Below are 26597 nucleotides of genomic sequence, written 5' to 3'. Positions count from 1 at the left end.
AGGAACTGGTAGGCTGACTGCGGTAGGAAGAAAGGAATGAGTATGGAATCAAAACTAAGGCAAAAATGGCCAACACAAAACCCCCAAACTTTAGACACTTCTGCACAGGGGTGAGGGGAAGTGTGCGTCAAAGCTCTTTTTGGACTTGTAAAAACAGATGTCTCAGGGCACGAATATTAAATCCATCTTTGGAGTTATAAGTGCCAAGACTTCTATGAATAGAAGCTGTTTCTGGATTTATCATTTCAGAGCCTTTGGTAGGTGTGTGTTAACTCTTTCTGCTGTTACAGATTCTGTAGCTATGAGGTCCAGGACCGTGAGATGGAGAAACGGGACAGGAGTGTAGGGAGGATTTTGACCTACTGGGGAGATGGCTACTCAACCCTCGCCCCACAGAACTTGGGTTTGGCCGTGTGGCCTGTGGAGGCCCTGCCCCTCTGGGAGTTCCTGGCTGGAGTGCCCACTGCCCCTCAACCCCAGGATGTGGAGCACACGTGACCTTGACCTGCAGCCTGAAGGGGGGACCCATAGATGACCCACAGACCTCAGTGACAGATAAGTGCTTGTTGTTTTATGCCACTGAGATGTTATGCTGTTTGCTTTGCATCCGAAGCTGACGAATACACCTGCTTTTAAAGAAGGTGTTGCCTCATTACATCACATCTGATTCTCTTCCCCTCGGACCAGCCCGTGTGTGTCAGGTCTTCAAAGCTGTCTTCACTCTAGGGTCTCTTCTAATGTCAGAGGTGGCAGGAGATGTAAAGCTTCCATTCTTATTTACCTGCTTCTGTTTTTTTTATTGAGGTATAACTGACCTATAACGTTATATTCGCTTCAGGTGCACAACATCACGATTCGCTATTTGTACATAGTGCCAGCTGGCCACCACAGTCATACCCCCCGTCACCACACACAGTTCCACATTTTTCTCTTGCTTTCCCTACTTATTAACAGAAGAACTTGCAATGAACTTTGTCACTGTGCCTGCAAAGGCCACAGAAAGATATGAACCAGCGATCCAGAGTCTAAGTAAACTAGACATAGAAAAATAAATTGTTTTATTTTCTTTTGCATGAGGAGTGAGGAAAACGGCGAAAAGCAGACGCACATTTAAAATGGCCACGTCACAGCTCGGGGGTGCTGGGTTTAAAGGCAGGTGCTCTACAGCTGGTGAAAGAAGCCGAGGGCATTGCTGTGGACAACCGGGCGGTTATGGTCGGTCCCCCCCAAGGCTGGCCTCCCTCGCCGCCGGGCTAGGGGCGCCCACTTTTAGAGACTACACGGAGAGTCCGAGTCCGCTGCCTGCCCGGTGGGGCCGGCTCTGGCAGTGCCAGTGGAGAGTGGGGACGGGGCCTTCGTCCCTTGGGCCTCCTCCTGCCCGGTCACTGCGGGTTGGCGTCGGTCCTCACCCACAGCACAGCAGACCCAGGACCCCACTGCGGCTACAGGTCCCCCCTGGATCTGGTGGCAGCCCCCCTCTCTTGCCCTGAGGGGCAGCGACAGCAAGCTGAGGTGCCCTGCAACCCCTCCTTGGTTCCTGGAACTCCACCCACGATGCTGCCAACAGTCTCCTTGTCACTGTCAATCACCCTGTGAGCGGGACACAGAGGCGCGCAGGTGCTGAGATCTCAGAGACCTCTGCTAAAAAGGGAGGCACGTGCAATTGTCTCACAAAGACCCACTCCCCAAACGGTTATTAAGATGCTCTGCTTATGAGGGGTAAAACCCCTAGTCATTCAGAAACATCTAGAATTGCAATTCCACTTACGCGTCTTCACTGAGAGTTTGCTGTGAGCTGTCCGTCAGCCGGGCCTCGCCAGGCAAACGGCTGAAGAAAATGGGCTGCCGCAAGGGGCGAAAAATCATGATAGAAACGTTCATGGAAACCGACCCTAATGTCCTGCACGTGCTGGCCAGCCGGCTTTCCCTCTTTTGTGTCAATGGCCTGCAGGTGACGTGCAGACAGTCTGTAGCACTGAAGGATACTAGAGTCCTTTCGTTGCCTCCTATGTAGCTTCATGGGAGAAGAAGGGAGTGAGGTAGCCGTAAAAAAAAATTAAGAAAAGCAGGTGTGACAGCAAATATAAGATAAACGCCCTTAGAGTAAGTACCATGGGGGTAGCAGACACTTTTGAAGTTCTGGGTGAAGGCCACTTACTGAAGCAGTAACATCAATAGGATGGATCTGACATAATGACACTTAGCCTAACAGACAGCTATTCAGCTACTACTAATATTGAGGGAGAAGAGAGCAGCCCCTGACATCTGGGAACTCATCCGATGCTCCCAGCCAGGCCGTGTGTTCTGTTGGACACAGAGGCTCTCGCAGAATATCCTCAGAAGAGGCCACATGGAGATGGTGATAGAGACAAAAGCAAGGTCACCTCGCATCCCACACCCGCTTTACCCAAAGGGGCAATGGCTGCTGTTAGCAAATAGGGCTTCCTTCTCGCTCTGGGCCGCCCTCTCTGCAGGTGAGAACGATTGTGAGGCTCAGCACAGAATTGCACCCAATCCACAGCGAGCCCCGGCTGCCCGAGGTCCTCTCCAACTTCACCCCCCACTGTCCCCGTCCTCGGTCCTTCCTCACAGCCTCGTCCTGAGATGCCCCGTGGGTGCATTCTCCCTCGCTGTGATGTCATAAACCCAACTGGTTCAAGTTCAGTGGGTTCCCAGTGGTCACTGGCACTGTCATCTCCAAATGTCACCCTTGTGCTCCGAGGGTCCCGGCCATGGAGATTCAGACAAGGAGTAATGTACATGCTTCATCCCATAAGCATTTTCTCAAGGTTGCAGTGAGCATGCAGTTCCTGGTGAGCCTTTGGCGTGGAGGGGAAAGGCCAGACGTCCTGGTCAGACAAGGCTCTTCTCCTGCCCTGGTCAGAGCCACCGATGCCGTTCTCCATTCCTCCTGACAGAGTCTCTCCTTGACCAAACCCTGCTCAGGCTCCTTTGAACTTTTCAACCAAGTCTACTTCCACGTTCTTCCCTGCATTGTCCAACTTTAGCAGGAATCCTGTTAAGTCAGTTTTAACCAGAAACCCTCACCCTCCACATCTGATTACCTTCCCTATCTGATTAGGTTCCTCACCCCTTTCCAGCCCGCAGGTGATGTCTGACCTCCCTGGCCTGCCTTCAGAGAGAATCTGTTAGGTCAGTTTAGCCAGACTCCCCCTTTACCCCGATGCTTCTTCTTAGTAATTTCCATCCACTGAGCTCCACCTGCTCCTTGGCTATAAACCCCCACTTGTCCACGATGAGTTCAGAGTTGTGCCGGTTTTATACTGAGGTCTCTTTCTCTATTGCAGTAGCTCCTGAAGAAAATCTGTTTTCACCACTCTAACTCTGTCCAGCTCTGGTTTTTCTCTGGCTCTCCTTCCACTGGGCAGAGGCCTGAGATGTCCTGAAGTTTACCAAGGAATTTCATAAAATAATGCAGTTAAAATACATTTTAAAAAACTGGATTAATAACCAGTGTCAGGAGCTTGGTGTATCATGAAAACCCAGAACAAAATAGGACTCTGGGTTTTACCTTTGAGTTTCCTAGGAACCACAGTGGGAGACACAAAAGGACCATAGAGTTTGTAAATGGAAGCAGTCAAAATTTTTTTTTCCCGTTTTTTTTTTTTTGCGGTACGCGGGCCTCTCACTGCTGTGGCCTCTCCCGCTGTGGAGCAACAGGCTCCAGATGCGCAGGCCCAGCGGCCATGGCTCACAGACCCAGCCGCTCCACGGCATGTGGGATCTTCCCAGACCGGGGCACGAACCCGTATCCCCTGCATCAGCAGGCGGACTCTCAACCACTGCGCCACCAGGGAAGCCCAGCAGTCAATTTTGATTGGAAGCTTTATCTCTACCACCTTCTACACTGTGTTAGAGAATGACTCCTGTGTATATGTGTGGCATGTGGTGTTTGCAGGGGATCTTATCTAATCTAATCTGGTTCTCTCATTCTCTAGCTGTGTGGACAGAAGTCCAGAGGGGATGTGATGTACGCAAGGGTGTAGGTGTCAGAAGTGGGATTCCACCTATCCCGACGCCAATGACCAGCTTGATTAGCTGGTCTGTTGCTTTATCTCACGGTGACTGTTGTCAGATGAAGAAACTTGTCTCAGTCTTCAGCCTTTCCCTCCAGGGGCTGTCCCTGTGGGTGGACTCAGACTTGGGGGTGGACGTGAGGCAGGGCTCCACAGCGGGCCTCGGGCTCACCTTCGGCCATGGCATCTGTGTGCCAGCAGTGGCAGGATGGTTCTGGTCCCTCGTGGATTCCTGCTGACCCCCGTGCCCTGAGCCACCCAGGGCTCTGCCACTAGGATGGAAGCTTCTACCTGGGCCGGTGCCTAAGATCGGGCTGATGTTGGCCATGGTGGCGGGAAAGGGCTTGGTGGCCGGCAGAGGTGAGGCAGGCCGGGCAGGGCTGCCCTCCCCCAATCTCCTCCCAGAGACGGACATCGTCAGAGTTGCCCTCCCACCGTCTTGGTGTGAGGACATGGCCCCTTCAGTGGTGGCACTGAAGTAGAGTGTGGAGCTCTCCTGTCCTTCCCCTCCACCCAGCCACCCCCCTGCACCCCTCCCCTGCACCCCAGAAGCAGCCCCGTCTCCCTCCTTCGGGCTGCCCTCCTGCTGCACAGCTGACGGCTTCTGGGCAGGAGTTTTGTCACGATCATCGCTGGCAAAAGAGACGTAATTTGAAGTTTCGTCAGCCTCTGCTCTGAGGACAACTCGAAGCTCAGAGCCTTCCTCTGAGGTTAGGGGTTTGTGGGGTGACAATGGGGGCTCTTGCTGGGAGGATGGGGGCTTCCTCTCCTGGTTGCAGTGTTGGCTCAACCCCCATGGAGGGGAACAAAAGAAGCCAGGATTGTCTTCTCCAAAGAGTGCGTTGATCTTTGACACATTTCCCGTTTTCAGGGCAAGTTTCACCAATAGCCAGTGGTGATGGCTGAGGAAAGAGGCCTCCCCAGCCATCTGGCTTTCCATCCCAGCCTGTGGGGGACCCCACTGTGGGCTGGGGGGCTTCCCCAGGCTTGTTAGCACATCACTTTCCTCTTGGCAGGTCCCCAGGCTCTCCGGCCCCTCCCCAGCTGGCCCCGAGGCCCGGGGAGGAGAGTTTCCCTCTGCTTTATCACCCCCTGCAACGCCACAGGACTTCCTTACAAAGCCCTGCCAGATGTCTGTGGATTTAGGATGGAGCAGGCTGTAATAAATGACCAGCGAGACGCTGCCTGAAAAAGAAGAAAAAGAGCACAAGGTTATCTTCTTTGAAGTCCTGCGTCCTCGCTGTGGTTTGTAGAATTCCAGGTTCTGCAATTTTGAGTGGAGTCATACAACTTGGGATCCAAAACAGGACTCGTTGGAGCACCAGAACTGGATATTTGGGGGGAATTTAAGTCTTCTCCAGCTCCCATAAGCTGCAACTGTGTCTACACCTGAAAATCTAAGAACAAAGTCTACGTCCTGTGGATTCTATGGCTTCGTCCTTGAGGGATACTCCAACCGAGTCCTCTAGACGTGTGTGTGAGAGAGAGAGACAGAGAGAGGTTTGGTAGAAATGATCATTTTACTCTCAGAAAACTGGGTCAGATACTCAGAATTCAACCACCTACTCACCGGTTGATGGATTCCAAAGCGAGGGGAGGGGGAGGTAAGGAATCATGTCAAAAACAAGACCCAAGCAGAGGTTAAACATACGCATCAAAAACCTCGTATCAAGGAATTTCCATGAACAGCAACAATACTTCCTTTGTGCATAAACATCTTAATCACATTGTTGTCAGGTTCATTTATTTTGATCAGAAGTGTTGGCTACGGCAATAATTCATTTAACAGAGCTTTCCAGTAATCCTCCCACGTTATTTCCAGCTTCCTGTTGTACTGGACCAGGCGCCTGGTTTCAGGGCGCTCGGTATAAACAGCGTGAAACCTGACATAGGCGGGGAAGGAGGGGGGAGAGCATCGGAGGGGCCAGGAAATCGCAGCAAGGATGGAGCTAGAAGGAGCCTAAGAGACGCCCCCTTGCATCCTCTCAGGGTACCTTTGGGGGAATGGAGACAGAATTCCTATGGGATGTGACCGAGTGTTGTTTCTGCAGGGGGCACGGCTCCGGCCGTTTCTATACGTTGTTCCAAGTTCTCACAGCCAGCGTGAGGGAGGTATTGTCACTCTCCTTCTACAGTGAGCCACCCGAGGCCAAGAAATGGGAGCTGACCCCCTTCCCCCCCATCCTGCAAGTCCCAGGTACATGTGTTCAGCGAAGGTAGACTCTCCCTGAGGCAGCGTGTTTCACCGGGTTCCTGGTTGCAGCCCCAGGCTGGCATGCAGTAGGTACTCAATAAATGCTTATCAAGGGAGCTCAAGATGGCAGCCAGAGTTGCTTCTTTATAGCCTGTGCTCCGCTGACTATAATTCATGCCCCATGTTCCCACTAAGGACTCCCTCCAGCACCACAGGGGAGTCAGTTCAGGCTGCCCCAGGAGCCCCACACATTTTAGGAATGGTGTCTGACATCTCTTTTCCAACTGGAGCGTGAAGCAGATTGGGCGGGCGGGGGGGACCTTTTTACGTCCGCCCCCGCTGTGCTCACAGGACTCAGTGAGAACTGGAAAATCCGAATGAGTGGTTGGGTTGCCCAGCTTCACCGTCCCTTCATCCCAAGTGTCACGGTGCCCACGCCCCCAGGAAGGATGGCTCGAGCAGTGCTGGGAGCTGCCGTGTGAGAGAGCCCGGCCGCTTCATGCCTGGGCACCCCGGGCACTTCCCTGCACCCTGGCGCCTGGCATAGATATTATTATTTTAAAAAGGACCAACCAGCTGTCCTACGATAGGCAGGTGGTTGGCACACTGAGCTTCATCCAAACCACGGACCAGTCCTCAGCAACAAAGGAAGGGATATTGATACACACGAGGGCTCAGAAGAACTGCCGGGGAATGGCGCTCCGTGAACCAAACCAATGCCCAAAGCCACACATTGTACAATTCCAGCTGCATAACATCGTTGCAGTGACCAAATCATAGAAATGGAGGATAAGTTAGCGGTCGCCGGGGGTTACAGAGGAGGTGGAGATAAGAGGAAGTGGATATGGTTTTAAAAGAGTAACAGAAGGGTCCTTATGGCCACAGAAGAGTTCTCTCTGCATCTTGAATGTGTCACGTCAACATCCTGGTTCTGATGTTCTGCTGTAGTTTTGCGGGAAGCCACCACTGGGGTACGGGGGAGGGATGCAGGGATCTCTCTGCGTTCTCTTTCCCCTCCCTCCCTCCCTCCCTGCTACCCTTCCTTTTTCCTTCTTTCCTTCCTTCCTTCTATTCTTTACTCTCTCTTTCAAACTCTCTCTTTCATGCACAATTTTGAAAATTTTCCCTGTTCCTTACCATAATACCTTCCATCCATCCTCCTAGATCCGACTCTCAAGTTATCTTCTCGGTGAATTACTTTCATGCATCTCCAGCCACATTAGCCGTCCTTGCGTCATTTCTCACTTTACACTCTTTAAAATGTTTTTTAAAAAACATTTATTGATGTGGAGATCTCTGTATTATTTCTGAAAACTTCAATCATCTCAAAGGTAAAAGTTTAATTTGAAAAAGAAGGGCTGACTTGGCCACCGGCATCTCTAACGAGCCTTGGTTCCTGACAACGGAGGGGGTCGAGCTTAAAGGCCACCGCTGGTTCGTGGCCCTCGAATACCTGTTTTATGGCCACGTTTATGAATCTGCTCCGTCCCTGGAAGAGTCATCTTCATGTCTCCAAACGCTGGAAGCTCCGGGGCGTTTCCTCTCCCTGGTCAGTGCTACCCCGACGGGCCAGTCCAAGCCCCGGCTGCTGGCCAGGTAAAAGGACCCTACTCCCCGCCACCCATCCTCCTGCGTCAGAGGTCAGGGCTGCCCGGCGGTGCCCCGACTCCCACGCGCTCCCCCCGGGACGTGGGTGGCCAGAGGCAAGGCCATGGGGTGCGCGGGAGCTCAGGCCCCGAGTTGTTGCGAACAGCAGGAGAAGCCTCTGCCCTGGACCGTGTTTCAGACGCGCAAGGACCCGCGTGGGACATTCGGGTGTTGTCCTGGAAGCTCTGGCAAAGGCTGCAGAATGAGGGCGCCGCCATCGCCGGGCCAGCGCGTGCTGGGGCAGGAGTGCGGGGAGGAGGCCGACAGCAGGGGTGCGTCTTCTGTTATTTTCCAAGTGCAGGAGAGGAGCTCACACCCGATCTGCTAAGCCGGGTTAGCGTGGTGGGCACAGCGTGGACCTTGGAGCCGTTCCCTCATCACGAGACGTAGCCGATCACCTTAAACCGCCAGGCCCTGTGGCTCTGCCACTCCCAGACCGCCTGACCTCGCGGCATCGCTTAACCTCGCCTTTGCCTCACCCCAGGCTGGGGGGAGCTCAGCCCCTCTCCTAGGGTTCTCGTCGAGACACCGCATGTGTGTGGAGCCAGGAAGGCCCCTGCTCTGCCCCCTGCGCACCCAGTGCCTCGATGCTGGGAAAAGAGCGGGAGCTTACGTCCTTGACCCCTGCCAGCGCGCCAGAGAGGGTCCCACCCCCGAGGCAGCCCCTGCCTCACCAGCAGTTCCTCTGAGCACAGCCAAGCAAGGCAGACGGAGGCCGATCCTCTTTCTCGTGCTCCTATGGGAGCGGCCTTGCCGCCCGCAGGGCAGGGAGCTTCCCTGGTCTCCATCCAGCTGCTTCTGAGCACCGTTTCCTACCCTTGGAGGGAGCTTATTGTAAAGAAGCAAGTTGGGGTAGGGAGGGAGGGGCTAGGAAGGAGACGTGGGGTCTTACCGATCAGAAATCCAGACAAGACTCCGGCTACCGTCCACAGGCTGGTCCGCGACGCTCCCTGGAGAAAATCCGTGGCCAGCAGCACGAGGATGGTGTTCTCAAGCAGCATGACCTAGGGCACCAGAAGGGGAGTCAGCACGCTTGGTCGGTGCAGGCGGCCTCGGGACGCTCCCGTCCTGCGATCCGCCGCAGCTCCCTTCAGGGTTGGGGGCTCTGTCCTCGTGCCCACGGGGCCCTCCTGGAAGCAGGGTCAGGGTCGAGTGAGCCTCTCTAGCAACGGGGTGTTCTCCCTGTTCTCAGTGCAGCTCATTAAAATGTCTGCAGAATCATAAACGCACAGGAAATGTAAGGGCACAGCTCACGAGGCTCGGGGGAGTCCCTCCGGTGGGTCAGGTGGGGCTGAGAGCGACTTTTATTTCCTACGTTATATGCTCCACATTCTCATGTTAAATTAACTGTATGCACCTGTTGGCTTTACCATGCAATAATTAAAAGTATCTGCAGAGCTCACAGTGACACTGAATTCCAGTAAGCCATACTCAACACACTTTCGTAACAACTTCAGAATTTTTTTTTCGAATATTTACCTCTTTAAAGGTAAATCTGGCCCCTGGCCACCAGGTGGCAGCAGGGGAGGTACTCTTGCTGGCTGAACAGGGAACCTTCCTCCTGGAACTGAAATAAGGGCAGCTCTTACAGAAGGCTCTCCGTACCTCCCGTCCAGGCGGGCTTATTAGCTAAGGTTTCCAAAGCTAATGATTTTAAATATAAATTAATATAAAAATATTTTAATATAAAATATATCAATATAATACAAAGTATAGTTCTTAAAATAAGTAAATAAACGGGATGTAATTCAAAGATGATGTATTTAAACACTGTGTAGGAGACATTTTTTTAAAACCCTGAATTGTCATACTATTATGCTAAAAGTCTTCCAAGGTTCGGCATAGCCATTCACTGGCATCATTTTAACTCTAGAAAGGTCAGATAAGGAGAGAATAAAAAATGATATTAGGGGCTGCTTAAAAATCCTAAGAATACCCACCTCCCCGTGCCTTAGGCTCTGGGCAGCTGTGTTTCAAGGGTCCAGCAGGTGTTATTTCGGTTCTAAACGGCACTGCCCAGCAGCCCAGCCTGCAGAACTTGGAGGTACTCTCTCTCCTCAAATCAACCACATCTCATCAGCTGTCTGGCCCTCTTAAGTTTGTATATGTCAAAACAAAACAAAACAAAAAAACTGGTAGTGCAGACTGTGGAAAAAAAAATCCATCTCCTTTTTCCCGTCCTTACTGCCATTTCACAGTTCTTAACTTGCTACTTCCTGTCAGGGTTCTACTGCAGTCTCTCTTCCCCACCATTGTCGGGGTGACCCGTTTCACCTGCACATCAGGCCTTGTCATCCTCCCTAACACACCTGGAAACAGCCCCACCTCCACCAGCGTCGAGTGTCCACTCCTTGACGACGCAGCCGTCCTCTTGACAGTGTGTCCTGACTCTCCGGTCCGGGGTCACCTCCCTACAGGCTGCCCCTAAAGGACTGTGACTGTTGATGTTATGTGTCTACTTGACGGGGTCAAGGGATGCTCAGATGCTGGTAACACATTACTTCTGGGTGTGTCCGTGAGGATGGGAAAAGATTAGCATTTGAATCAGTAGTCTGAGTAAACATCACCTTCACCCATGCAGGTGGGCTCCGTCCAATCTGTTGAGGGTCCGAATAGAACAAAAGAGAGGAAGAGGGAATTCTCCTTCTCTTCTTGAGCTGAGACATCCATCTTCTCCTGTCCTTGGACACCGACCTCCTGGTTCTTGGTCTTCTGGACTTGGACTAAATTACCACGGGCTTCCCTGGTTCTCCAGCTTGTGGATGGCAGACCGTGGGACTTCTCAGCTTCCATAACTGCATGAGCGAATTCCTATGACAAATCTGCTCTTACCCATCCATACACATCCCATTGGTCCTGTTTGTCTGGAGGACGCTGACAAATGCAATGACTTTCCACTGACAAAGACCCTCTTCTTGACCAAACGACTCAGACAGGCTCCGCTAAGCCCTCTTCTGGACGAGGCCTCAGCCTTGGCCTATAAAAATTGCAGACTCGTAGCGGAAAGGATTTTGCCCACCTCTGCACATTAAGAGACCCGAAGCAACACTACCATAGTTTCTAACAGCTCAAGGCTGCCCCCCTAGCATGATGACCCCAGCTGCAGTTAAGTCCCTGCTTAAGAAAGCTCAGGGCTGCCAGGAGAACTTACCGTTCATTCCAGCCAACATCTGGTCACAGGCAGATGGGCCCTGAACCTCCTCTTAGGGGGCGTTACCTCAGAAAGTCTGCGATTATAAATCCTTTCTCTGTCCCTTTGAAATGTACGTCTTTTACCACCCAGAGCTGTCTTCTCCAGGACCTGAGGACCATCTCTCTGAAACCCACACATCCCAGGAGACGACTCTCCCAGCCTGTGAGCTCCCTGCTCTAAGGTGTGTGAACACTCTTCACGACAGAGACGGGAAGTGTGTTTCTCATCCCGAAAGTGCCAACTAACACCCCAGATGGTGAGGTCGCACTGACCACACCCCTTCACTCCCCGACTCTGCTGGAGCCCACGCTGTCCCACGCCATTCTCCCTTTAAAATATGCAGTCACCTCTGCACAAATTGAGGTCAGCGTCAGTCCACGCTGGACCCCTTTCCTTGTTGCGACTGACTTAATAGAATCTGTTTTCATCGCCGTCAACTGGCGTCCGGGTGTGTTTAACTCGGTACCGTCCACACTGGCTTTCCTATGGCCTCCCCGCACCCCGTGGCCTTCATTTTGCTTCTGCGTCTTTGCCACTCCACACTTGAAACTTCTGTAGCGTCTAAGTTCTGTCTTTTCCTATTCAATCACTCTGAACTCAGTGGTCCGGTGACTAGGACAGCTGCAAAGAATTAAGCATTTGTTTCCCTTCCTTATGTAACAGCCCCCAGAACTCCTGGCACAAGGGTGTGAACGTGACAAAAACAAAGAAAGAAAAGCAGCAACTGTGAAACGTCTCCTTACGTAGTACTGCTTCTCAGGGCGCCCATGGGCATCGGCACGTGAACACGCTACTCCGGTGAACGGACGATGGAAAAGTGACCCTCAGGTTTATTCACGGTGCATGGGGGCGGGGCCCTGCCACACACTCAGCCCTCACCCCCCGCAGTGAGATGGGCCTTGTTACTCCCGGTTTCCAGATGTGGAAACTGAGGCTTGGTGGGGCTCTGTGACTCGTTCAACATCACAGGTCCCCTTTGGTCTGTGGGCCCCGTGGTCTATGGGGTCACCAAGCTCTACGGCGCTCTCCTAAAACCAGGAGGTGACCAACGCCGCCCACCTGCTGCTAGACAGGAGCTGCGCCTCCAGGCTCTTCTCTTTGTTCCCCCCTCCATCCTGGAGCGCCTGCACCCCTGAAAGTCTCTTCAACTTTTTGTATTAGTAACAGCCACTATTTGCTGGTTATTTCAGCCCAAGTTGTTTATTATTTAATCTTCCCAGGGACCCTGAAAAGCAGGTAGGTCTTACATCACTGTCACAGGGACACCGAGAGGTGGGTGGCTATGTCCTGATGTGCTGATGAAAAAATAGGTCCAGAGAGTTTAAATTCTTGGCCATGTCATTTGGTGACAATTAATGGTACAGCCAGGGTCCCACGTAAGCCCGTCTGATTCCAGAGCCTGTGCTCCGAAGCCCTGGCTGGTCCTCTCTCCTTTGCCATTTGCAATGCAGTTCAACTTCCCCCTTCTCATCAAAAGTGTCCCCGGTCATCCCAGTGGGAAGTGACACTCCTGTGAGATTCAGACGCTGCTTTCTCTGCCAGCATTTGTCCACATTCTGCCTCTTTTTAAAACTTGTTTGGGTAGAAGCTTATCTCCTCCATGGGACCAGAAGCGGCCTGCAGACAGGCATTACGTCATCTTTGTGCTTTTCACACTATCTAGGACCACAGCTGTAACTCAGTGATTGAGCTGATTAACAAGGGCATCGCGTATATGACACAGAATAGAACTGTGATTGTATTTATCAGATGGGCTGACGTAGAGAGCGGCTGAAAAACATCGCCAAAGGCGCCACAATCCTTGCCGCGGTAACTACGTGGAAACGACTGGACGTCAGGTTGCTATTTTCAGAGCCCATCATCTCTGTTCAAGACTATAATGCCCTTTAGATTTTTTCCTAAAATTAAGCTATGCCTTCTTAATAGATACGTGTGCTCAAGCGCACACACACACACGCATGCACGCACACGTTCTGCGTATACAGTAAACGCTGGGATTAAACAAAATCGTCATCACCACTTGCCGTGTAGAACGTGGCCATCCGGCTTCGGGAAGGGCTGTCCCAGAAGTTGAGGTAGCAGAGGATGTACACGGCACCCGTGAGCAGGTTGAACAGCCTCCAGCGGCAGGTGCTGTCCACGATGTCACTCTGCTGAGCCACGAGCCAGAACGTCATCACCAGCCAGTGGGCACCTGCAGAGAGCGGCCTCGGAAGTCAGGGTCCTGGGGGTGGGGGTGGGGCTGAGGGAGGAGACGGGGCGGGGGTAGGGCAGGAACTCGGAAACCAGGGCCTGTAGCCCTCCTCTCTGTTCTGACTGCATCTGACTCGGCACCCAAGAAAACAAATGAAAACCCAGAAGAGATTCAAGGGCCACAGAAAACCCACACTTTTTATTTTGATCCTCATAAGGGGTAGCTGACCTAATTTGGGGATGAGCAAACAAAAACTAGCTTCGGTAACACTCACTAAATATTGCGTACTTAGGCCTTTTTAGTTCCAGAAAGTGTTTAAAGAGCCAGTGACAAAACTGATTGCTCACTGTTTTTTAATCCCTGCTCGAAGGGCTAAAACCCTCCACATCCAAAGGAAAGATCTCTATGCGGTCCAGCCGTGCTTTTTGTTCCTATAGTTTAGGAGGAATAATGTCATACTGGAGTTTGAACTGAACATTTTTTAAAAAACGAATTAAAAAAAGCTAATGTCGGGCTTCCCTGGTGGCGCAGTGGTTGAGAGTCCGCCTGCTGATGCAGGGGACATGGGTTTGTGCCCCGCTCCGGGAAGATCCCACATGCCGTGGAGCGGCTGGGCCCGTGAGCCATGGCCGCTGAGCCTGCGCGTCCGGAGCCTGTGCTCCACAACGGGAGAGGCTGCAAGAGTGAGAGGCCCGCGTAATGCAAAAAAAAAAAAAAAAAAGCTAATGTCTCTTTAGGAACACAATTTCTTTCATAGATTTCTGCTTTCTGCCAATAAATGTATCCGTGCTTGTTCTAGGCTCAAGTCTAAATATCTCTCAGTGCTTCTTGTTCCTTCTTGTAGAGGGTGTTCCCTGATGACCGGAAGAGATTCCTCTCTGGGCAGGGACACACAGGCCCCCTGCAGGCATCCTGCATCATCAGGCAGACTCCCTGTCATCACTGGTCAAACCAGGTGCGGCTAGACTGAGGGCTGAGGGGGGCTTTGAATTCAGTGGAGATGTCCTGTTTGAAACAGAGAAGACGGCTAAAACTCAGCATTTGAATAACATGGAGGGCTTTGGGAGGCTATGAGTAACAGCACAGTATGTACTGCACGTTTCTGTATTGCGTCAGGGCACGTGGGACCCTGTGCCTCCCTCCTGTTTAAGTGTCAGTTTTACTGAGGATTTTCAGCCCATGATACAGAATGTGGAGCCCTCACAGCAGCTAGAGCTGCGCTCTGGGGCTGGCTGGTCCTGTGAGCGCTGGGCTCTCTGAGCTGCGGGCGCGTTTCTCCAAAGAGACCCTGCATGCATTCCTCCTCTCCCTGGACACTCGTGGGCTGAATCTATTCCTCCACATTCTTGAACTTGGGCTGGCCGAGACCGCTTTGCCAGGCAGAATACAGCAGAAGCCATGCTGATCCAGTTCTGGGCCATTCCACCCCCTTTCTCTTGGAATGCTCAGCTGACATGTCCGAATCCAGATGACTTTGCCGAAGAGAAAGGGTGGAGGAGCCCTGGATGCCAGACGTCTGTACAGCCAGCCCAGTGGCCCCGGGCAAGAACCCCCGGCGGAGCCCAGTCAGCCCTCAGAACCGGGGCTGTTGATCATGAATGGTTCTTTTTTTTTTTGTGGTACGCGGGCCTCTCACTGTTGTGGCCTCTTCCATTGCGGAGCACAGGCTCCGGACACGCAGGCTCAGCGGCCATGGCTCACGGGCCCAGCCGCTCCGCGGCATGCGGGATCTTCCCGGACCGGGGCACGAACCCGTGTCCCCTGCATCGGCAGGTGGACTCTCAACCACTGCGCCACCAGGGAAGCCCTATTGATTTGTTTTTATAGACACGTGCAAAGTACGATTAAGTAAAAGGTTGAATAAGAAAGTCAAGTCTACTTTGGTTTTAGGTGAAAACTACATGGTGGTCTGCTACATTATCATCTGTAATTTTAGCAAATATTTTATAATTTAAAAACATTTAATAATTATAATAAATGAGTTATATTGTGCTCAATATAAGTGCTCAATAAATACAAGGAACTATCACATTCTTATGTTAGAAAACCCATCTTTAGACTGGTAACAAAAAATGCACAACAATTTCTAAAACAAACGTGATGGTTATATATATATATATTTTTTTTTTTTTTTTTTTTTTTTTTTGCGGTACGCGGGCCTCTCACTGTTGTGGCCTCTCCCATTGCTGAGCACAGGCTCCGGACGCGCAGGCTCAGCGGCCACAGCTCACGGGCCCAGCCGCTCCGCGGCATGCGGGATCTTCCCGGACCGGGGCACGAACCCGCGTCCCCTGCATCGGCAGGCGGACTCCCAACCACTGCGCCACCAGGGAAGCCCCATGAATGGTTCTTGTAAGGCATTAAGTTCGGGGTGGTTTGTCAGGCCCCAATAGATAGTCGGAACGTATGCTCAGCTCACCTGCAACAACCAGAACCCAGACGCGGTAAACTTGGAAGAACAGAACCAGACTCAGAACGCGGGCTCCCACCATGCCCATCCTCCAGAGCAGCTGGCAGCCGAGGGCCGTCCACGGCATGGAGAGGTGACCCGGCTTCATGGCGCCCATGGCACGAGCATAGCACACCAGGGCCCAGGACAGCACAGACCAGGAGCACAGCGCACTCATCCCTGGAAGCGAAGCGCACAGGACAGCCTAGTATTTACAGGACGTTAACCCTTAACAAAATCTGACTTCTCAGAGGGCATCGTCCCCTCCGTGCGAACACGCACGTCTTTCTCTGAAGAAATGAGGGCGTGCGGGAGAGCTTTCCTCTGCTTAACACATGGGCGCTTGTCCCCTCAGGTGGGCTGGGCTCTCCGTGTTCACCCTTTAAGAAAAGCATCCCAGTCACTGCTCCTCAAGCACCTCTGGTTTATGACGAAGCAGATCCTAACGGCTCTGAACGTGCTATTTCATCCCAAACGCACTTTGCCATTCAATCCATATAAAGGAGGTTTAATCAGAGAAATGAGACCAGGACATCCAATGGTTCCAGCCTGCACCCTGGAGTGAGAGCCAGCAGAGGATGCACGTTTGCTGGGGCCCGAGTTGCTCTGATTCCATGGCTCTCGAGGTGTGAGGCTCAGACTGCAGAGTTAGTCCCGGGGGAAACAGACACCCTGATTTCACAAGAGGCAGCACGCTGCACCTTCCCAAGGTGCTTTCAGGGTCATCTGACTATTTCTGTCCCATGGACTGAGCCCCGTGAAGGAAGCTGACCCCCGGGAACTCATCGCCCCAAACAAAAACCAGTATTAACCATTCCCTTGGGCTGCCCTAATTCTCCCAAACAGGAGATCTTAGGTTGCCAGGTTTTGCTAAATAAGGGGTTTCCTTCTGTCCGCCTTGAGAAGTCGGACAGTCTGAGGTCAGTGGCAGGAGACACTCACCCGGCACGATACCAGTGAAGTCCGAGGCGAGAAAGACGTATGTTTGAAGCAGCAGGTGGGGCCCGACCTGCAGCAGGGCTTCCAGGAGGCGCAGGGCCGACAGGTCGGCCTCCTGCATCCGCAGCTGGTCCGAGGCGGGGGCCTCCCCTTCGTTTCGGAGAACAGGGGCCACGGCGTCCCAGTGCCTGAGGAAGAGGAGAGCCCAGGACTCAGAACCACACCGTGATAGCTTAAACAGGAACCCCCTTCTCTGGTTTATCGCGTAGAGACCGATAGCTTTCCAGGGGTTAACTGATCACATCTACACCCCAAGTCCCTGAGCTCTGACTCCAGAGTGAAGGTAGCACGTCTGACCCAAGTGCTGCAGCAGGTGACCTTGCCCAGCAAGGCCCGGCCAGCGGAACACACTCTGGCCACACGTGGAAGGGGTGCTAGGCCGGGAGCCTGGACCACACAGGTTTGCTGCGGGCTCTCTCTGAGCCCCGCAAAGTTTAGCGCTAACCCTGAACTACCTCCCCGGCCCCAGGGCCTCTCGGGATGGGAATTAATCCACCTCCGCTGGACAGCGGGAAGGGCAGGGCACCATCGTGGGGTGTGCAAGGACGGGCTGCCCTGGCTGCAGGGACACACGTCCAGGAAAGGGAGTCAGTGCAAGAGAAGAAAAAGGAGGAAGTGCGCCTGTTTCATTCTACTTCCCCCAAACCCACCCTAGAAACCTTTCTGATGCTTCCATCTTACGAAAGCCGTCTGGAGGTACCATGGGTCGCTGTCCCGCGCCCCCAGGAGGGTCGCGCACGTATAAAAACGACACCGTTCCCCAGGCACGTGTGGGCTCTGGGGACTTCGGGTTTTCACAGCAGTTTCCCACTCACGCGCCCAGAAGCAGGAACACGGTGATCCCTACACCTGCCTGCAGCAGGGGCTGGCGTGCCTGCCAAGTCCACGTGCAATTGCGAACTTCTGTCCTGTCCAAGTTCAGAAAAACTGGGAATCGTTTTAATTTACCGACTCCTGAAAGAGAGCTGAGTGCGCCTTTCAAGTTATCCCGAACGCCCCCACCTCTGATCTCCGGCCAACATTTCTACGGCCAGAGCAGAAGGGGGTCCTCTTTGAAATGGCTTTGTTCAGGGTACACAGGGCCCAGGAAAGACACTTAAGAAAGACAGCTTTCCTCTTTCATGATTTGGATCCTGGAGTGAACTGATTTCTTACTGAGTCTTTGAAGCCGTGATCTCTGACCCAGATATAATGTTAAGAAAAAGCATATGGGGCTTCCCTGGTGGCGCAGTGGTCAAGAATCCGCCTGCCAAGGCAGGGGACACGGGTGCGAGCCCTGGTCCTGGAGGATCCCATATGCCGCGGAGCAGCTAAGCCCGTGTGTCACAACTACTGAGCCTGAGCTCTAGATCCCACAAGCCACAACTACTGAGCCCGCGAGCCACAACTACTGAAGCCCGTGCGCCTAGAGCCCGTGCTCTGCAACAAGAGAAGCCGCCGCAGTGAGAAGCCCGTGCACCGCAACGAAGAGCAGCCCCCGCTCGCTGCAACTAGAGAAAGCCTGCGCGCACCAACGAAGACCCAACGCAACCAAAAATAAATAAATTTATTTAAAAAAAAAAAAAGCATATGAAGCTGAATACGGTAGCTTCCCTTTCAGTCCTGAATCCTCCATTCTGGGGACGTGCCAATCTCCCTTCCTACCCTCCCAGCCGCCTCCATTCATTCCATGTCCATCCTTATTGGGCTGCTCCCACCTGCTGGAGACTGCAGAGGGTGCAAACGAAATTGAAGACCTTCTCCGGAAGCCCACGATTCAGTTGTGGAAAGCAAGCCATACACACGCGAAAAGTTTTAAGCAGGAAGAAAGATGTGTGAAAACGAGAGGGACGGAAGGGGTCCCGGGGAGAAAGGAAAACATATTCAGGGAAAGGAGGGACGGGCATACTCAGGACAGGGACAAAGCCTGAGGGAGCACGGTGGCGCCGTGGGGGGGGGGGGGCAGGAGAAGGGCCACTGAAACGGCGGTCCATCCTGGGGCAGCAGAGACCTCTTCTGGCCCAGCTGAGGAGTTGGGTGTCCCTCCTGGACCAGTGGGAAATGGAGAACCGGTGGGAATGTGATTCACCTGGTTTTCGGAATCGCGTTTCTGGAACCTGCTGCAGGGGGAGGGACTCAGGCTGAGATCACTGGTTAGGGGGCTTCGGGGGGCCCAGGTGAAAGCGGAGGTATGGGGCGGTGAGTGGGAGGAGGAGGGCGGAGGTGGGAATGGATGCCCTCCTTCCAGGTACTCACCAGCTCCTGCCCGGATTTCTGGCTGCCTGCCTGGCCCTTGGACTCTCCCTTCTCAGTTCCTTTCCTGTGCAGTCTCTAAGGGCCTTATCTGACCAGGTTACTCCTTTACTTAAACCCTTCCAGTGGCTCTCAAACCCCTTACCTGGTGGACAAGCTCCTTCATGGTCCAGCCCAGTCTGTCTCCGTCCACATTGCTCTCGTCCAGAAAATCCTTACCCCGCACTCACAGCACAACAGACTTCTAGTTTTCCAAAACCACCACTTCCAGCACTTCCTTCTGCAGCAGCTTTGCTGTTGCCTGGGTCCGAAGTGCCTCCCCTTCCCACGTGCTTCCAAGTCCACCTCATTCTTCAGCCCTCCCACAACGGCTCCTGTGTCCGGACAGCGGTTCCAGACGTGAGCACCATCAGAGTCACCAGGTGGGCTGTTGAAAGACAGGTTGCCCGGCCCCAGGCCTAGAATTTCTGATTAAACAGACGCGTTTGGAGAATTATGAGGCGTTTGCCGTGATGCCATGTGGGTCCCGGTGAAGCTCGAGAATTTGCGTTTTTAACGAGTTTCGGGTGATGAAGACGTCTCTGGTCCAGAGATGCACCGTGGCAAACCGTGGGGCTCCCAGCATCCTGTGAACATCTCTCTCTTCTTCTAATTCACTGTTCCAGCTTTGTTCACAATTTGGCCTCAGACTGTGCCTTAATCACGTGTGTCCAGTCCCTTGGGTCACACAAGGTTAGTAAACATGAACGAATAAATACCGAGCATACTGAGCTGTGTTGATGATGGTCTAAGATTTCTCGTTGCACTAAGGACAACATGCACTAAAAATTGACGTTTGTTAACACGTTTAATTAAACTAACTTGGTCTTTGGAATGATGTCTCTCAGCAAGCTCCACTGAACAGCTTAAATAAAAAACCAAACGTATCCGCTTCTCCCGGCATAGTCTATCGTAGCCCCACAAGGTGAAGAATTAGTGATGCTCCTCTCCATCTTAACACTTTATGGGGACGTGAAAGCTGAGGCAGTGAACGGTGGAGGTTTCCGCTAGGACTGGACATTTTTTTCAACTTTTTAAAATTGCGGTAAAATGCACATAACATAAAACGTACCATCTTTACCGTTTCATGAGTACAGTTCAGTGACGTTAATAATTTAAATTTCATAATTGAATAGATTATTGACAATTTGCAATAATTCATAATGGTGTGCAACCGTCACCACCATCGTCCTCTGTAACTCTTTTCATCTTGTAAAACTGAACCTCTGTCCCCATTAAACAATAAGTCCCCGTTCCCTCCTCCCCCGGCCCCTGGCACCCCCACCCTACTTTCTGTCTCTATGAACCTGACTACTCTAGGTGCCGCATGTAAGTGGAATTATGTATTTGTCTTTTGCGTGGCTTACTGCATCATGTCCTCCAGAGTCATCCACGTTGTAGCATATTACAGAATTTCATTCCTTTTTTCCATTGTATGTACAGACCACATTTTGCTTATCCATCATCTGTTAATAGACATGTGGTTTGTTTCATGTTTTGGCTACTGGGAATAATGCTGCCAGGAACATGGGTGTACAAAGATCTCTTCCAGACCCTGCTTTCAACTTGTTTGGATATATACCCAGAAGTGGAATCGCAGGATTATCTGGTACTTCTATGTTTAATTTTGTGAGGAACTACCATTCTGTTTTCCACAGTGGCTGCACCATTTTACATTTCCACCGTCAGTGTGCAAAAGCTCCAGTTTCTCCACATCCTTGCCAACACTTGTTTACTGGGGTTTTTTTTTAAACAGATTGATGTTGAATAGAACTTTTTTTGTTTGTTTTTGTTATCTGGAACTTAGATTATGCAATCATTCCAGTACCCATTTAATTAATTAATTTATTTTTGCTGTGTTGGGTCTTCGTTTCTGCGCGAGGTCTTTCTCCAGTTGTGGCAAGCGGGGGGCCACTCCTAATCGCGGTGCGCGGGCCTCTCACCATCGCGGCCTCTCCCGTTGCGGAGCACAGGCTCCAGACGCGCAGGCTCAGCAGTTGTGGCTCACGGGCCTAGTTGCTCCGCGGCACGTGGGATCCTCCCAGACCAGGGCTTGAACCCGTGTCCCCTGCATTAGCAGGCAGATTCTCAACCACTGCGCCACCAGGGAAGCCCTGTGTTTTTTTTGTTTTTTTGTTTTTAAATTTATTTATTTCTGGCTGTGTTGGGTCTTTGTTGCTGCCCAGGGGCTTTCTCTAGTTGCTGCAAGCGGGGGCTGCTCTTCCTTGCGGTGCACGGGCTTCTCATTGCAGTGGCTTCTCTTGTTGCGGAGCACGGGCTCTAGGCATGTGGGCTCAGTAGTTGTAGCTCGCGGGCTTGAGAGCGCAGGCTCAGTAGTTGTGGCGCACGGGCTTAGTTGCACCACAGCATGTGGGATCTTCCCGGACCAGGGCTCAAACCCCTGTCCCCTGCATTGGCAGGCGGATTCTCAACCACTGCGCCACCCGGGAAGCCCTACGTTTATGTTTTAAGTCCTTGCCTTTTTTACAAGCCACTTCATGAGGTTTGCGTTTAATTGGTTTTTTGTTGTCAGTAGATTCTTCTGCATTGCGTTACGACCCCTTTCTAAATGCTGTTTGTATAGGGCTGTGCAAACAGAACTGTTTTGGCTCCTCCTACAGGTGCTTTCGCTGAACTGCAGTTTTCTGAGCGGCTTCTTTGCTGGCCCTGACTGGGAATCGGTCTTGCGAAGTTCCGTGTGGATGTGCTGAAAGACACTGCATTACCCAGTGTCTCCTTTGCGAAAGCCCAATGAGCTGGTTGCAGGATAGGGAATAGATTTCTTGTCTTCTACTTTAACTTTCGAAGTTTTCTTCTAAGGAAGTAGATTTCCATTTGTTTGGTTTATTTTCTATCGCAGAAGCATTGCAAAACCACGTAGCTTCTTGCGCTTGTTACAAAACTGAGAGACAAATCTGCGGTTCACCGTGAGCAAGGGTAATTGTGCATTTTCTGGCGTTACCTTCATTTCCAACATCCCCTTCCGTTTCCTGACTCTTCTCACTTCTTTTCTTTTTTCATGCCTTTTTTTTGTCCTTTTAAATTATACATATATATTTTTAGTCACCTTAACTTTTTTTTTTTTTTTGGCCGCACAGAGCAGCATACGGAATCTTAGTTCCCTGACCAGGGATCGAACCTGTGTCCCCTGCAGTGGGAGCGCAGTGTGAAACACTGGACTGCCAGGGAAGTCCCACTAACTTCTTTTTTTTAAATAAGAAGAGATATAGATGACTAGTTGTTTTTCCTAATTTCTAATTTTCCTGTCTCTCTTCATTTACCCATTTTAGTTTTTTAAAAAAATATATTTAGTATTCATGGCATCATCTGAGAAACTTGGGGAAGATGAGCGGGGGTCAGTATTGGACACCAGCATGGAAGTGGATACATGTGAGCCTGACGCTGCCCCATCTCTGAAGAAGGCACTGGATCAAATGGGACCAAGGGTCCCCCCGGAGCCCCAGAAGACAGATCTATCTGACAGTTATTCAGGAGGCTTCTCTCAAGTGACTGGCCCTGACTTCAATCTTCTTTTGAGCTATGACATGTTTGCTTAGGGGAGAGTTGATTCATTTTTTTTCAATAGGTGCTCTGTCCTTGAGGTCGCAAACTTGATGACTATAACGTACCACGTGGTCCCTGGAAGGACCGGAGCCCTTAATGGTTTTCATACCAAGTTGGGCAGACAGAAGGGTCAGCACATGTGGGTAGCGCCCAGTACAGGCTCCGATCCTCCCTGAGTCCAACAGGAAAGCCAGCTCTGCTCTCTTCCCACTGGTCAGAGTCCTATCGTTTCAGAGGAACCACATGGCTTGAACACAAAGGCTCAGCTTTAGGCAAAACTGCTGTAGCTGAGAATGCTTCTGCTGCCTTTAGAGATGTAGGGTTCCAGCTCCGAGGGGCCCAGAGAAATTCGGGTGGTTGGGTGATGTCTTTATCAGAAGTACCCTCTGCCTCCAAGCTGAGATTCATTCCCTCCTCAGACGCAGCTGGGAAATCAGAAAACTCACTTCAGCGCCTCCAAAGAAAGCCTTGGGCATGGCTTGAAGGCATAAACCACCCAGGACAGCCAGCAGCGCAGCCCGAGATCTGAGACTTGGCCGTGACTCCTGATAGCCTTTCTATCCTCAGCGTCTACAAGTTCATGTGCTCTTGAGCCGGAGGCCGTCACCGATCTGATCTCCCAATTTTCTCCCTTTTAAAATTCCTGGCAACTCTGGGATTACGAGGCTGCTGAGAGCTGAAATTTGCCCCAGTGTAAGCTCACTGCCGCATCTCCCCTGACCCTCCAGGAATCCAGGTATCCCAGGGAAAACAACACCTTACCTGCTGCACTTGTGGGCCACAGCCGAGCCTGCTGAGCGCTAGGCCTGCCCAGGATGCCTTTTTACGGAAAAATGTGGCCCTGGCACCCAGATGGCTTCTTCTCGCAATAAAAGCTTAATGCAAATGTTACCAGGCCGACCCCACTGCAGAGTCTGCTTAAATCTGTGTCACCCTCCTGGAGTGAGGGAGTAGGTGTTTACATGGACCGGCCCTAACTGAGTCACTTTCCATGGCTCTAAAGGCGAGACCAACTGAATTAAACACGAGCACATAGGATTTGGCCCAAGTCAAGAAAAAGCTTTTGAAGGGTCACGGCTCCTTCTGGTAGGAGCCCCTTGAGGATGCTCAAGGAAGTTCAGGCTCGGTGAGGGGACCAATATCAGAGCAAACGTTCAAAGAGGTGGCTTCCAACGTTCTCCCAAGCCTGCACTTTTGTGACCCTAAGGATGGAATACGTACGCGCAGAACCCTCCTATCGCACGTGTGAAATCACGCTTCAGGGTTGAAAGGGGCTGCCTTACCGCTTCCACACGCCAAGCTGGAGGAGGTGTAGCACCACCAACGAGCAGCGACTTTGATGTCCATCTTCTCGGAACCAGAGGTAGCTCAGGCCCTGGACCAGGAAGCCAGGTAGTAGCACAGAGAGGCCCAGCCACCCCCAGAGGAGCCGGCCTGTGGTGAAGTAGTAAACCACGGTGCAGAGGCCTGGGGACCAGAGGAAGGACCAGAGGGTTAGTGGAAGGCAGGAGGGAGGGACCAGCAAACGCTGTGTCCCTACAGCCAGCAGTGCTGCCTGCTACACCTAGCCTGGAGTGGGCAGAGCCCGCGGGCAGTCTAGACCGGAATGAGGTCGAATGAAAGCGCCAGAGCTTCCCAGAGGATCCCAAAGGCCAGACACCATAGCTGTACAAAGGAACTGTTGGATCGCATAGGACAGCGTGCAAAAAACCCCACAAACACCTGGTACTTAGTAAGGGCTCAAAAATGTAAAACGTCCTTTCTGGGGGCGGCTTCATTTATTTTAGTTTCGAGGGTTGTAGGATAGGGTCAGGGAATGGAAAGAGCTTGATAAATCTAGGTTAGGATCCGCCCTCCCTGACGAATGACAATAGACGCGGGTGCTTACCTCTGTCCCGTACTAGCAGGCGCTCGGGACTCACAGTTATTGTTTCACAGGACTATTGCTTGGGTTCCCCAGTGTTAGAGTTTAACATGGATTTATGGGCACGTAAAGCTGTGAACTGCAGCGGTAAGAGAGCGCTGCCCAGGTACAGACGGGAACCCTGCAGGTTCCCCGAGAAGCCATTCCTTGGTGCCCAGGCTCTGTCTCTTGCGCTAACCACCCGGCACACAAGGCAAACCAGGAGCCCCAGGCGCCAGAAGCCTCTGGGGGAGTCACCGCCCTGCCCAGTCTGAGGAACGCTGAGGCCCAGGCGTTCCTAGCTGGGAGGGAAGGAGGACCCCACGTCCGCGGGGCCACCTGGGGTGGGTGCTGAGACCCGGGGTCCTGTCTCATCTTAGCCCTGCTCAGTGGCGGCGCTGGAACCCGGAGCTCTGGAGCCGATCTCAACGTGGGACCTCCTCTGGGCGCCTCTGAAACCTCATGGCGGGGACGACCCCGGGGGCCTTCGTGGACCGCGGTTCAAACAAGGGACCCGCCGACGCGGCGCGGGGGCAACTCCCTCCCAGGAAAAAGTGCAGAGCCAGAGCCCGCCGGGGTCCCCAAGTGCCTGCGAGCTGGGGAGTGGCGAGGAACGCTGGGGGATCTGGATGCTGAAGCGCCGTTAATTCCACTCCCCCCACCCCTCCCCCCATCTGCGGGGGCCCCGCGAGGAAGAAGCGGCTGCAGGGAGCCGGGCGGCAGCGGGCGGAGGCCTCCGCTCCGGCACCGAAGGAGTTACAAGTTCAAACTGGAAAGGCGCTGAACCGCCCCGCCCTCCGGCCCCGCCTCGCCCGGCGGACCGCGCTCCCGACGCGACCACCGCGTCCCGCGCCCGCCGCCTCCGGTCCAGCTGTAGACGGTCCTCCCTCCAGAGCTCCGCGGAAGCCGAGCCCAGTCCCACCACAACCTGGCCCCAAGCGGTTTCCCCCGCCGCCCAGACCCCCAGGCCGGCCGGATAGTGGGGAGAGCAGGGCGCCCCCAGGCCCGCGTGCAGCGCCTCGGGCACCTGCGGCACTTTGCCGAGTCCTGGAGGCCTTTCTGGAGGGAAGGGGGGGCCACGTGTGCCGCGACTCCTGCAGAGGATCATGCACCCGCTGGAGGGGGAGGGGGGAGGATCGTGCACCCGCCGCGGAGGGGCCTCAGATACACGGGGACCACGCATGCAAGGGGGAGGGGGCGGAGGGGGTGCGGCATTCATCCTCGGGGGCAATCACGCATCCCCGGGAGGGTCGTGCATTCGCAGGGATCTACCAGGGACGGGGCGGGTGGGGTGCCACCGTGCGTGCACCGGCGCGCAGTGCTGGGCGCAGGCGGGGAGAGGCCGCCGCCGTGGCCGGGGTGGCGTGTGGGTCCCCGGGCGTCAGGATGGGTCGGAGGGGTGAGCGTGGCCTGCCCGGCACTCACGCGCGCTCTGCTCGGCCGCCAGCAGCAGGGCGGAGAGGCCCAGGACCCCCGCGTGCATCCTCTGCGCCCGCCGCGCCGCTGGCCTGCGTCCCGGGCCCCCGCCCCTTCCCCTCCGGCCGCCCCGAATCGGGGAGGGTTCCGGCCGGAGACCCGACTACAGGATGCATTTCGGCTGAGCCTTTAGGAGCAGAGTGTCTCGTCCTGGGTTTTCCCGAGTAGCTAGACGGGTCGGAGGGAGGCAGGGAGGGGGGCAGAGTTGTCTGCTTCCTAAGCAGGGAAAGTACCGATTACACCCGGCCTCTAGATGTGCGCAAAAGCAGTTCCTCTGCTGTCCCCCAACCTTATAACGGGCCCTGGAAAAGTACTATGTGAACCTTAGGACCGCAGGTCGGTGGTCAGCAGGAAGTTAAATTGGCCACCGCCTCCGGAGCCGCTGAAAGGCAGTCTGGTCAACCACTAGGCAGAGAGCACATGTAGGTCTATGGAAGGAGTTGAGTTAGAGCCGTTCATTAGTCTTTTCAAAATCTTAGAGAGCATGTAAACTGATATCTTCTCCTGTATCTCACTCTCAACTCCATCCCAATCTCTGTCCTCACAAAAGGTTTTTTTTCCACCTGGGCTTCAGGGTTAATCAAGATTCCCATGCACAAGAAGTAAACCTGCCCACTGGAAAACCTTCTTCCAGAACATACATCTATCTATCTATCCATCCATCCATCCA

The 26597-nt window shown here is 53.1% G+C and overlaps 1 protein-coding gene across 2 annotated transcripts; it reads right to left on the bottom strand.

The window, feature by feature from the left end:
- XKR5 (XK related 5) lies at nt 1–26169 on the bottom strand. 2 transcript variants are annotated; one of them, XM_033848852.2, is made up of 7 exons: nt 25877–26092; nt 23832–24015; nt 16657–16841; nt 15685–15894; nt 13096–13265; nt 8771–8882; nt 1–5222 (listed from the first exon to the last, which is right to left on the bottom strand). In XM_033848852.2, the coding sequence occupies exons 1-7, from the start codon at nt 25932–25934 to the stop codon at nt 4093–4095; spliced, it is 2049 nt and encodes a 682-aa protein (XP_033704743.1). In that variant the 5' UTR covers nt 25935–26092; the 3' UTR covers nt 1–4092. The 2 variants fall into 2 exon arrangements, with proteins under 2 accessions (XP_033704743.1, XP_073654843.1); XM_073798742.1 differs by lacking the exon at nt 15685–15894 and having other exon boundaries at nt 25877–26169.
- Between the last annotated feature and the right edge of the window lie 428 nt (nt 26170–26597).

Source organism: Tursiops truncatus, chromosome 21 (assembly GCF_011762595.2).
Source record: "Tursiops truncatus isolate mTurTru1 chromosome 21, mTurTru1.mat.Y, whole genome shotgun sequence".
Classification (NCBI taxonomy): Eukaryota; Metazoa; Chordata; class Mammalia; order Artiodactyla; family Delphinidae; genus Tursiops; species Tursiops truncatus.
The sequence above is the reverse complement of the archived record's forward strand: the minus strand, read 5'-3'. Positions and strand labels throughout refer to the sequence as shown.

Excerpts from the sequence above, each read along its gene's own strand:
- XKR5 (XM_033848852.2), bottom strand. The coding sequence starts at position 25,934 with ATGCACGCGGGGGTCCTGGGCCTCTCCGCCCTGCTGCTGGCGGCCGAG. Across the intron at positions 24,016-25,876 it reads GGCGGCCGAGCAGAGCGCGC|GCCTCTGCACCGTGGTTTAC; the intron begins GTGAGTGCCGGG and ends TCTGGTCCCCAG. Across the intron at positions 8,883-13,095 it reads GGATGGCCACGTTCTACACG|GTCATGCTGCTTGAGAACAC; the intron begins GCAAGTGGTGAT and ends CTGGTGCCCTAG.